This window comes from Trichomycterus rosablanca, chromosome 3 (genome assembly GCF_030014385.1).
Source record: "Trichomycterus rosablanca isolate fTriRos1 chromosome 3, fTriRos1.hap1, whole genome shotgun sequence".
Taxonomy (NCBI): Eukaryota; Metazoa; Chordata; class Actinopteri; order Siluriformes; family Trichomycteridae; genus Trichomycterus; species Trichomycterus rosablanca.
The window spans coordinates 20635122-20648195 of record NC_085990.1 but is presented as its reverse complement, the minus strand read 5'-3'; the positions used below and the strand labels follow the sequence as shown (position 1 = coordinate 20648195).

General features: G+C 39.7%; 1 protein-coding gene across 1 annotated transcript; it reads left to right on the top strand.

The window, feature by feature from the left end:
- The first annotated feature begins 2758 nt into the window (after window positions 1-2758).
- Window positions 2759-11237, top strand: pard6ga (par-6 family cell polarity regulator gamma a). Its single transcript, XM_062991948.1, has 3 exons — window positions 2759-2824; window positions 5425-5647; window positions 10318-11237. Exons 1-3 carry the CDS (start codon window positions 2759-2761, stop codon window positions 11235-11237), a joined length of 1209 nt encoding a protein of 402 aa, XP_062848018.1.
- The last annotated feature ends 1837 nt before the right edge of the window (window positions 11238-13074 follow it).

The window sequence follows — 13074 nt, the reverse complement described above, 5'->3', positions numbered from 1 at the left end:
TACAGTGTGCAAAGCTTTGATGGTACCACAGCAGCACTAGCGCGATGTTGCACGTCTATATTGTTTCATTAAGCTTCTTAATTGTGGAGATCTTGGAATACTGTATTCCTTAGCAAGTTCAGTTAGGGCGCATTTTTACTTCTACTGTATATTGTTTCATTACGCTTCTTAATCGTGGAGATCTTGGAATGCCGTATTCCTTAGCAAGTTCAGTTAGGGCGCATGAGACCCGGCAAAACATTTACTTCTATGTTGTTTCATTATGCTTCTTAATCGCGGAGATCTTGGAGTACCGTATTTCTTAGCACGTTAAGTTAGACCGCCGCACACTTTGCTGCGCTCGAGATTTTTGCAGTTGCCGCGGCGCTTAAAGCGCAAAAAGCTTCTCATGTGAAACACTTACCACTTTGTTTACATATTATTATGCAATACAGTTTGTTGTTCAAATAAAAGAAGCTTAAATGAGATTCTGAATTAAATTTTTTGGAATTCAGAATCGTTTAGATTAATCGACTAATCAAAAATAGTCTATAGATTAATCGATAGAAAAATAGCCGTTAGTGGCAGCCCTAGAATGGAGTTAGCTGAAACTAGTGTTTGACCGATATGTTTTAATGTGGCTTAATATCGAAATGTAAAAAGAAGTAGGGCAGATAGCCAATATAACACAATATTGGATTGTGCTAAAGAAACTGATTGTACAGAAATTGTGACATGAAAATGTATTTGCTCTCTTCTTAAGTCTATTGTTGCAATATTGTCACAATGCATGGTTTAGAGCAGTGGTGGCCACATACCGATCTTTGCTAATGCCGAGTCTATCTGGTCTACACACAGATTCGTCACATTTGCCATCGCACTGAGCCCTACTACCCCTCTGGAGTCACCTATCGCCCCAGTGTGATCTAACCACTTGGCTGGTTTAAAACGTCACACATAAACCATTAACTTATGTCGAAAGTGCTGCTTTAAACGCTGAAGTGGTTTTGTTTAGAAGGAGATACACCAAGTAGAAACAATGATAAAAATAATAAAAAATACATAAAAAAATCACATTCACGCATGTGTAAACGTGCACATAATAGGGTGAGTCTGGCATTTCATTTATATTCAAAAATTCATCCTTTAATCACGAAAATAAAGGTTTGAGTGTCACCAAAATTCGATACACTGTCAAAAAAGGGTGACCAACAACACTGTTCCCACTGAAACTGAATAAGGTAGGTGCGCAATCTTTACTTCTTAGATTTTACATGAGTTTCACCCGGCCTGTCTGTCAAATTTTAAAACCCAGTGTGGCCCTTGAGCCGAAAAGTTTGCCCACCCCTGGTTTAGCGCCTCATAAAACATGTAATGCAAAACACCATTTATAAATAGACATTGTAATAAATGAAAGAATATCATTTACGTAACACCAGTATGACCTATGTATAAAATAATTACTTATCTTAATGTGTTAACTTGCTATATCAACTTTAAAGTAGCAACAACTTTAAAGGTTCAGACAACTGGTAATCAAAGTTCCAGTCTTTTACTTTGGAGGAATTTTAACTTACTTCTCTTTGCAGAATTGGGGGAGGAAACTGTAATTAAACTAGAAAATAATAATAACAAATAACATTAACATTGCTGAACATTTAAATGTACTTGACATATTACATTTGCTAGTTCAGCTTAGTTACATCCGATAATCTAATGAATAAAGACCAAATATGTTTATAAACTTTGCACCCAAAAAGTGTCCCTCTTTCACTGGTTCTTTTTGATATATACAGTGGATTCAGAAAGTATTCAGACCCCTTGATTATTTGAGCATGTTATTGTATTTTGGATAAAATTTTTAATGGATATATTTGCCTTTTTACTCGTCAATTTACACGTAATCACCCGTAATGACAAAGTAAAAACATGTCTGAAAACAATTAAAAATAAAAAACTAAAGTCACATATTCAGAAAAGTATTCAGACCCTTTTTGCATTGCTTTATACAGTAGAAGCCTATTTGGTAGCACTAACAGCTGCAAGTCTTCTTGGACACATGCATACAAGCTTGCCTGGATTTGGGCTGTTTATCTAATTTGTCATGGCAAGCATCTGTGAACTGCCATCCTTAGGTATCTCCACGTGTTTTGGATAAACTTGGACATGACCACTCAGCGATGTTCAGAGACATGCCTTGTAGCCACTAAGTGATTTGGCTGTATGCTTTGGGTTGTTGTGTTAAAAGGTGAACTGTTGCCCAGTTTATCTCTGCTTCTGCCACTGAGAAACACCCTCATAGCAAGATGCTGCCACTGCATGTTTCACTGTAGGGATGTAATTAGCCATGTTGCCATTTTCACAAAGAGTTCAAGTTTCATCTTATCAGACCAGGAAATCTTTTTTCATATTGACATGCTATTTAGCTATTTTTTATTTACTCAACTGTGCTTTCTGTCTTGCCACTCTGCCATCAAGCCAAGATTTATGGAGTGCTACAGAAATTGTTTTCCATCCAACATGTTCTTAGATTATTAAACAGGATGGACCTGCAGGTTTCAGTCATTGCTGGTTTGGATCTAAAGTTTGCATTGGAAAGCAGCTCACATGACAATTTAGCTGGTCAGACTGGGTTAATTATGAGGGAAAAGATATTATCATGACCAATTATGCCCTTCTCCTTGACGCATGAACAACTACCAGTGGTGCTTTTCTGTCCATTATACCACATCCTGCATTTCAAGCACCACTCTCCAAACGCAAAGAGGAGGAAAGGAGGATGATCCGAAATTTGGGGAAAACTGCAACATGGCACTGCTGTCCGGTTGTGGAAGTAAAGAGCAAAGTAAGTTTATATTAGAGTGAATTAATTTGCACATGAACAGTTTATCTTGGCTAAGTGTTAATGGTTTGTTTAACATTCAGGTCATACTTTGTGTTTTCAATGTTATAATAACAAACTGCTTTTAATTCTGAAGTTGTTTTCTTATAATTCGATTCAATTCAAGGACTAATTAGTGCACAATTTAAACTAGTACAATTTACCATGTCTTCACAGTCACACTTGGCTAATTTATTAGCATCAGAAATGTCCAAAAATATTAAAAACACTAAATTATTTTTCATTTAAACAATTTATGCTGAACAAAGACAGAGAAAACTGAACTAAATACATATTTTTTTCTGTCTACCAAAGGTTTAACCTTAACTATACTCCCCAGATAAATCATAAACCTTTCAGTTTATTCTGCCACACCAGAAGTCGAGTTACCCAGCATGTAGCAAAATATGTGATGACATTGCTCCAATTTTCTGTGGCAATAAAAAACAAAAATCTGATGTATAAGTTTCCTTGATTCCTTATATAATTGACAAAAGTAGAAAAAAATTACTTTTAATGTTTTGGCAGACCAAGTTGATTGTACTTTGTAAATTTAAACAAATCTGGACTGTGATGCCTCCAACATCAAAGTTTGGACAGTGACAAAGTAAGAGTGAAAGGTTCATAGAATATTCAAATTACACCATATTAAAATACTGCACAATAAGCGGGTAAATTGGTAACAGATGGGGGTATCATAATTGGGTACAAATACGGTGCCATCAGAAAGTATTCACACCCCTTCACTTTTTCCACATTTTGTTATGTTACAGACATTCGAAATCCGATTTGAGTATAGTTTTCTTTTAAAAAATCTACACGAAATAGCGATCTATTAAAATCTATTAAAATCTTTTAAAAATGTAAACATTTAAACATAATAGGTACATAAGTATTCACACCCTTTGCTATGACGCTCAAAATTGAGCTCAGGAGCATCCAGTTTACACTGATCATCCTTGAGATGCTTCTACAACTTGATTGGAGACCACCTGTGGTAAATTCAGTTGATTGAACATAATTTGGAATGGCACACACTTGTCTATAAAAGGTATCACAGTTGACAGTGCATATCAGAGCAGAACCCAAGCAATGAAGTCAAAGGAATTGTCTTTAGACCTCCGAGACCGGATTGTGTCAAGGCACAAATCTGGGGAAGGATACAAAAAAATTTCGGCAGCATTGAAGGTCCCGAAAAGCTCTGTGGTCTCCATTATTCGGAAATGGAAGAAGTTTGGAACCACCAGAACCCTCCCTAGATCTGGCCGCCCGACCAAACTGAGTAATTGGGGAAAAAGGGCCTTGGTCAGAGAGGTGACCAAGAACCCAATGGTCACTAAGGCAGAGCTCCAGTGTTCCCTTGTGGAGATAGGACAACCATTCAGTAGGTCAACCATTGCTAACACACTCCACCAATCAGGCCTTTATGGTAGAGTGGCCGGATGGAAGCCACTCCTCACTAAAAGGCACATGGCAGCCCGCTTGGAGTTTGCCAAAAAGCACCTTAAGGATTCTCAGACCAGAGGAATCAAAATTCTCTGGTCTGATGAAACCAAAATAGAACTTTTTGGCCTGAACTACAAGCGTCATGTCTGGAGAAAAACAGGCACTGCTCATCGCCTGGCTAACACCATCCCTACTGGCAGCATGCTGTGGGGATGTTTTTCTGCGGCAGGAACTGGGCGACTAGTCCGCATAAAGGGTAAGATGACAGCAGCCAAATATAGAGAGATTCTTCAAGAAAACCTGCTCCAGAGTGCTCTGGAACTCAGACTAGGGCGACGATTCATCTTCCAACACGACAATGACCCAAAGCACACAGCCAAGATAACAAAGGAGTGGCTTCAGGAGCAGTCTGTGAATGTACTTGAGTGGCCCAGCCAGAGCCCGGACTTGAATCCAATTGAACATCTCTGGAAAGACCTAAAAATGGCTGTCTACAGACGCCGCCCATCCAACCTGACTGAGCTTGAGAGGATCTGCAGAGAAGAATGGGAGAAAATGCCCAAAAACAGGTGTGCCAAGCTTGTACAGACATACCCAAGAAGACTTGAGGCTGTGATTGCTGCCAAAGGTGCTTCAACAAAATATAAACCACCTCCTTGTTACTACACTCATTGTCCATTTTATCAGATTTACTTACCATATAGAAGCACTTTGTAGTTTTACAATTACTGACTGTAGTCCATCTGTTTCTCTGCATGCTTTGTTAGCCCCCTTTTACCCTGTTCTTCAATGGTCAGGACTCTCCCAGGACCACTACAGAGCAGGTATTATTTAGCATTCTCAGCACTTCAGTGACACTGACATGGTGGTGGTGTGTTAGTGTGTGTTGTGCTGGAATGAGTGAATAAGACAGTCAGTAATTGTAGAACTACAAAGGGCTTTTGTATGGTAAGTGGAGCTGATAAAATGGACAGTGAGTGTAGAAACAAGGAGGTGGTTTTATGGTTGATCAGTGTATGTACTAGTAATATATTAAAAAAAATATGTTTTTAGTAGTAATTTAGTGACCATTACACAGTTAATTAAAATTATAATAGTATTGTTTCCCTTTTCCTCAGTTTGGTGCAGAGTTTAGGAGATTTTCTCTGGATCGTTATGAGCCTGGCAAATGTAAAGATTTTAGGCAGTTTATCCTGAGCCTGCACCAGCTATATTACACAGAGGTCTTTATCAGCTATGCAGATCTACACGGAGACCTACTGCCTATAAACAACGATGAGAATTTCTGTAAAGCCGTGTCTACTGCACAGCCACTACTGCGCATCTTCATCCAGCTGCAAGGTAAGTTCATGAGTTAGACCAGTACGTTTTCTCATATTCATTATATGGGCAAAAGTATGTGAACACTACTCTGGGTATGGTCTTCACAAGATTTTAAAGTGTGCCTGTTGGGATCTGTGGCCATTCAGTAAAAAGAACATAATTAAATTTAAAATTTTATTAAAAAGGGCTATTTGCAAGCCATCCTTTAAACCAAACTCATCTTTGTGGACAGCATGGAAAATGCAAATAATAAAAAAGAGTTTCTTACATTTACTTTGACTTTTATTTGATTGCAGACAGGATGAACCTGAGATATTAAAGCAATAAGCCATCAGAGACCGTGCGTTACTGCGATTTTATCACGGGGAAGGATGTTTTGGCAAGACGCGAAGTGGAGTGCCTAAAACGTCTTTCCCCGTGATAAAATCATGGCAGTAACGCACGGTCTCGAGTGGCTTACTGCTTTTATAAAACGGCGGTCAACATAAAATATAATAAAATACAACAATGTTCAATTTATAAATGTTTTTATTTACAAAAACACTTACAAAAAGCATTCTTCCGTGAAATCAGGTAGTCCATTAACAGTGTTGCTAGGCAACATGAGGGCGAACATAACATTCGCAATAAACATTCCTCCACAAACACTATTACACTATTTCTTGGACGAAACACCCGCATAATGATTAGGATTACTGTTTATATTAATCTGGACATTTCCATGTATAGTACATGACTTAAAATAGTGTTCAACCAAGTTTGTACTTTTTCTTTTCAGTGGCGTATTAATATGGAATGATGTGAGGTGGTCATAGGTGTGCATATATCGGGGATTTTACAACGGCTTCGAACGCGGCTCAGCCAATCAGATTTTGGGACCGGACCTATCCGTTTTATAAAAGACGTTTTGGCACAGAGGAGACCAAGTGATTTAGTGTTTCAGCTTTTATTTTGTCCCATTCTACCTGCAAACACGTCTTAAGATGTGCAACAGTATGGGGTCGTCATTGTCACATTTTTCATTTAAAAAATCTCCACACATTCTCTGATGGGGACAGGTCAGGACTGCAGGCAGGCCAGTCCAGTACTCGTACCCTCTTCTCTGCAGCCATGTCTTTGTAATGTGTGCAGCATGTGGTTTTGCATTGTCTTGTTGAAAAATGCAGGACATCCCTGGAAAAGATGAAGCCTTAAAGGCAGCATATGTTGCTCTAAGATTTCAATGTACTTTTCTGCATTAATGCTGCCATCACAGAAGTGTAAATGACCTTTGCCAAGGACACTGACACAGCCCCATACCATGACAGACCCTGGCTTTTGGACTTGTTGCTGATAATAGTCTGGATGGTCCTTTTCGCCTTCGGTCCGGAGCACACGGCATCCATTTTTTCCAAAAAAGACCTGGAATGCTGATTTATCTGACCACAATACACGTTTCCACTGTGTGATGGTCCATCCTAGATGCCTCCGAGCCCAGAGAAGCCGACGCCGCTTCTGGACATGGTTAACATAAGGCTTCTTTTTTGCACAGTAAAGTTTTAAGTGGCATTTGTGCATGTAACTCTGTATTGTAGTGCTTGACAAAGGTTTGCCAAAGTAATCCCTCACCCATGTGGTTATATCAGCTATTGTTGAGTGGCGGTTCTTGATGCAGTGCCGTCTGAGGGATCGAAGATCACGGGCGTTCAACTTAAGCTTGCTCCCTTGGCCTTTACTCACAAAAATTCCTCCCGATTCCTTGAATCGTTTAATGATATTGTGCACTGAAGAGGGAGAAATATGCAAATCCCTTCCAATCTTACTTTGAGGTACATTGTTTTTAAACATTTCAATCATTTTCTCACACATTTGTTGACAAACTGGAGATCCTCTGCTCATCTTTGCTCATCAAAGCCTCAGCCTTTCCTGGATGCTGCTTTTGTACCAAACCATGATTACAATCACCTGTTGACATCACCTGTTTGGAATCACATAATTATTTAGTTTTTTCACCTCATTACTAGCCCTAAATTGCCCCCGTCCCAACTTTTTTTGGAATGTGTTGCAGGCCTGAAATGCAGGAATGGAGGTATATTAACAAATGAAATGAAGTTGAGCAGACAAACCATGAAATATCTTGGGTTCAAACTGTCTGCAATCAAATAAAAGTCAAAGTAAATGTAAGGAACACTGCATTTTTATTTTATTAGCATTTTCTGTACTGTCCCAACTTTATCTGATTTGGGGTTGTGTTTTTTATTTTTCAGTAACAGCACAAACTAGGCTTAACTAGGCTGCACCAGCAGAAATACTGTGAAATCCCTGACAAGGCCCCACTATATAACTAATGTTTTTTCCCTGCAGACTTCTGTACAAAACAGGAAGCAATTTATCTGGTCAGGAATAATGTGTAGTTCAGCATAATTGCTATGTGGTCTCTTGTGGTCATGTTTATTTGTATCTCTGGTGGTTGAGGTTCATAAACACTGTAAGATGTTAGAAGTATTATGTTTTCTTTATTTTACCAGAGGAAGGAGTGACAAACTTTTTTGGACATTAGTGTTTATCTTAAAGAAACTGGGATAATACCAGTTAGTAACTGAAGGTACATAATAATCTAGTTTAAGGTCATTTATTAATACTTAACGCTAATAATAGTAACTTAATGCTTTAAGGTATTTAATAATTTTAGGTAGTGCATGTAGTTTAAATGGTTGTAAAACAAACAAAAAAAGGCCTTTTTTTTCTTTTTTTCTTTTTTTTCTTTCTTTATGCATTTTCTCCCCTTTTTCTCCCTTTTAGCGTGTCCAATTGCCCGATTGCGTCATGCTTCCTCTACACCAATGCCGATCTCCCCTCCGACACGTGGCCAGCATGCCGTATGCATCTTATCACCTACACTTTGGTGAGTGCAGTGCATCCTAGCGTTGTGTACAGAGAGACACACCCTAAGAGCACTCTTTTCTCATCTCTGTGCAGGCGCCACCAATCAGCCAACAGAGGTCGTAATTGCACCAGTCCTGAGAGAGAGACCCCATCCGGCTTAGTCCCGTCCCCATCTGAACAACAGGCCAATTGTTATTCATGTGGCCACTCAGCCTTAGCTGGCAGGCAGAGCTGAGATTTGATACGATGTATGCAAGCTCCCAGCTCCGGTTCCAGCGTGGGTTTTTACTGCTGTGCCACCTGAGCAGCCAGAAAAAAAAAGCTTTTTAACTTGTCAAATCAATCCTGTTTATTTGAAAGGTCAATTAAGGTCCATTTGTCTGAATTTGAATTGATTGGACAGGTACACACATTGAAAAGGCACACAGTTAAGTCTATAATGGCTCACAATTTAGGTGGGCAGGAGGTTTCCCGCCCAACACATCAATGACTTTAAAAACACTGCCAAATAAAACCCACAAACAAAGTAGTGGCTTAGGGCTAGCAAGGTGAATGTCCTTCAGAGCCCTAGCTCAGTCCAGAGCCCTGACCTAAATCGGATAGAAAATCTGCGGATGGACTTTAGGAGAGCGCTGTATTGCTGGTCACCATGACAACTGACTAACCTTTAACAATTTTGCAAGGAGGAATGGACAAATACTGCTTATTCTAGGTGTGCAAAGCTGGTAGGGACATATCTAAACAAACTGATGGCTGTTATTAAAGCAAAAGGTTCCTCTACAAAAACTAAATTAGGACACTAATCACTTTTCCAACCCTGTTATTCTAGTTTTACATTTTTAAAATTAATTTTGAAAACAGTTTTCCTTTTTTCTCACTTTTTAATATTGTAAGGCAAAATGTGGAAATGAAGCTGGAGAAAGATATTTTGTGAGTTTTGATTTTACACTAAGGCAGCACCTCACAGCAAAAAGGTCCTGGTTTCGATTCCCAGGTGGAGCGATCTGGGTCCTTTCTGTGTGGAGTTTTCCTGTTCTCTCCATGTTTGCATGGGTTTCCTGCAAGTGTTCCGTTCCCTCCCACAGTCCAAAGACATGCAGTTAGGTTAATTGAAGATACTAAATTGCCCTGTGTGTGTGTTTGCCCTGTGATAAACTGGCGACCTGTCTGGGGTGTTTCCTATCTTTTGCCCAGTGAATTGCACCCACCACAATCCTGACCAGGATAAAGTGGTGGTGAATGAATAAATTATTTCACGTTGTAAGTTAAAAATAGACTATTCTGGCACCCAGGTGTTGCAGCGGGATATTCCTCTAGCCAAAATGTGCCGAGATTCTGAACACCCTGGTTCAAATCTCGGCTCTGCTACCAGTTGGCTGGGCGCCATCTAGCGGGCACAATTGGCAGTGCCTGCAGCAGACACAAATTGGCCACTGTGTCTGCTGGGTAGGAAATGACCGGACCGGGGTCTTTAAACACTGTGCAGACTGAGGTGCCTGTGCAGTAGCACAGGTGTAAAGAGGGGGTCTGCTAGGACTGCGCATGGGTCAGAGGGCAGGTGAGCTGCAAATATACCCTCTTGGAACGCAATCAGGGATCCACAGCAGCAGAAGGCAAATTGACTACTGCTAAATCGGGAGAAAAAGGGAAAAATGCTTAAAGAAATTTTTTAAATATGACTATTTCAAAGGGATATAAACATTTTCTATAGGCACTGTACGTACTGTATATTGTTGGTATAATATTTGAAAGAAAAAAATACATATTTAATAAGATTGACAAAAACATACTTTTTGTTTGTGTTGTATATATGTGTTTTACAGAGGAAGTGGACCAAATCAGTAACAATTATGTGACTAGACGGAATAAATCAACTGTGGCAGTATGTACTAATGTCAGCAAGGAAAGACCCATTCAAATTAGCGTTCCACAGAACTTCCGCCCGGTCTCCTCCATAATCGACGCCGATATCCTCCCTGTATGCCACAGAAGGGTTCGTCTGTATCGTCAGGCCTCAGATAAGCCTTTGGGATTCTACATCCGTGATGGAACCACAGTCAGTGTAACTCCTCATGGATTAGTAAAGGTTCCAGGTATATTTATTTCACAAATTGTTCCAGGTGGACTGGCTGACAGCTGTGGTCTGCTGGCTATTAATGATCAGGTTCTGGAGGTCAATGGTATTGAGTTAACTGGGAAGTCCTTGGATCAGGTGACCGACATGATGATTGCTAACAGTTGTAACCTTATAATCACAGTTAAACCAGCAAACCAGTGCAATAACATTAGAAATCCGGTCATCTCTTCCATCCCGGAACTTCTTCTTGATGGTGGGAATTCTGTAAGCTACCCAGGGCTTCCCATAATCATGAAATCCTATTTTGGGAAAGGTAACAGCTACATTAAGGATAAAAATTCTGGTATGGTTGTTGAGAAAGCTGTCAACCCTTCATCCTGTTCCACGGTGGCTCTTCAGTCTTCTCATATCCAGTACCCTCACCTCGCCTACACTCGAGAATCTTGGCACTCACAGCCCTGCCTCAATAACACAGCTCATTCTGGGTCCAGCACTTCATTGCTAAGAGAAATGGGTTCTCAGCAGCACTACAAAAGCAACCCATCATTTAGACAGAACGCATTTAGCACGCATGACCTCCTGGGTACACTGAGCTTGGACCTGAGACAGCGTCTTATGGTGCCTGTGGGGGCAATGGAGGAAGATGGAATTGTTTTTACTTTGTAATGCTTATATAATAATACTGCACTAATACACCAATCAGCCATAACATTAAAACCACCTCCTTGTTTCTACACTCACTGTCCATTTTATCAGCTCCACTTAGCATATAGTAGTTCTACAATTACTGACTGTAATCCATCTGTTTCTCTGCATGCTTTGTTAGCCCCCTTTCATGCTGTTCTTCAATGGTCAGGACCCCCACAGGACCACCACAGAGCAGGTATTATTTGGGTGGTGGATGATTCTCAGCACTGCAGTGACACTGACATGGTGGTGGTGTGTTAGTGTGTGATGTGCTGGTATGAGTGGATAAGACACAGCAGCGCTGATGGAGTTTTTAAACACCTCATTGTCACTGCTGGACTGAGAATAGTCCACCAACCAAAAATATCCAGCCAACAGCGCCCCGTGGGCAGCGTCTTGTAACCACTGATGAAGATCTAGAAGATGACCAACTCAAACAGCAGCAATAGATGAGTGATCGTCTCTGACTTTACCAACCAAGGTGGACCAACTAGGTAGGAGTGTCTAATAGAGTGGACAGTGAGTGGACACAGTATTTAAAAACTCCATCAGCATTGCTGTGTATATTTCACTCATACCAGCACACTACACACTAACACACCACCACCATGTAATTGTCACTGCAGTGCTGAGAATGATCCACCACCTAAATAATACCTACTCTGTGGTGGTACTGTGGGGGTCCTGACTATTAAAGAACAGGGTGAAAGGGGGCTAAAAAAGTATGTAGAGAAACAGATGGACTACAGTCAGTAATTGTAGAACTACAAAGTGCTTCTATATGGTAAGTGGAGCTGATAAAATGGACAGTGAGTGTAGAAACAAGGAGGTGGTTTTAATATTATGGCTGATCAGTGTATATTCTAGTAATATTTTATTAACTTTTGTGTTCACTATTTAGCTATGTGTACTGAATTTGCTGCAGTTGAGTGTACACTGAATATACACTATATGGTAAACAGCTGACCATGAGTTTGTTGGATACTCCATTCCTAAACCATGGGCATTAAAACAATGCTGTGAAAAAGTATGTACACTAATTTTGATGAGTTTTGTACAGAATTAAGTGTGTAAACATTTATTTAAAAACTAAAATGATTACATGTTAAATATAAAGATATATGTTTTGTACTAAATTATGCTTTTGTTCTGACTTGCTGCTATTTTGCTGCAGCATCAGTGAATATGTCATTAAGTTGGTTAGTTGTACAGCAGTCACAATAAGTGCTTGTTGCTTCAGTCACATCATGGTAGAAGATGAAACTGAGTAGTGTACCAAATCTTGATTAGTGTTTCAAATGTTTGAAACACAATGAAGTTGTTTTTTACCTAATTAATAGCCCTAAATTTCCCCATGACAACTTTTTTGGAATGGCCTGAAATGCAGGAATAGATGTATATTAACAAATAAAATAGTGTAAAAAACACTGTGGGGTGAGAACAGAAGAACAGACACCATGGCTACATTTTTTATTTGTTTAGGGTAACTGCATACAGACAGTTTACTCCACACAGTCCCCGTGTACAAGGTACTCGCTTCGAACCCTAACATCATGGTTAACTGGAGTATTCTCATATCTCAGCACAGTTAGCCATAGACAAAAAAACTGCTGTCTGCTTAGGAGGCAAAGTATGAAAGTTGACATTCTTTTTGTTTTTTCACTCTATGAAATTCATCGCCTCATGCAGGTGAAATGCAAAACTGACCCCCTTGCATCAATTTTGGTTTGGCTTTCCTTATTTTTCAATGTGTTAGCCATTAAAGCTAATAGTTGATGTTAACTAATGTGAACTAATGTACAAACCCCAATTCTGA

Coding starts and splice junctions, on each gene's coding strand:
- pard6ga (XM_062991948.1), top strand. CDS start 2,759: ATGATCCGAAATTTGGGGAAAACTGCAACATGGCACTGCTGTCCGGTT. Junction 2,825..5,424: donor TTGTGGAAGTAAAGAGCAAA/GTAAGTTTATAT, acceptor CCTTTTCCTCAG/TTTGGTGCAGAGTTTAGGAG. Junction 5,648..10,317: donor CATCTTCATCCAGCTGCAAG/GTAAGTTCATGA, acceptor TGTGTTTTACAG/AGGAAGTGGACCAAATCAGT.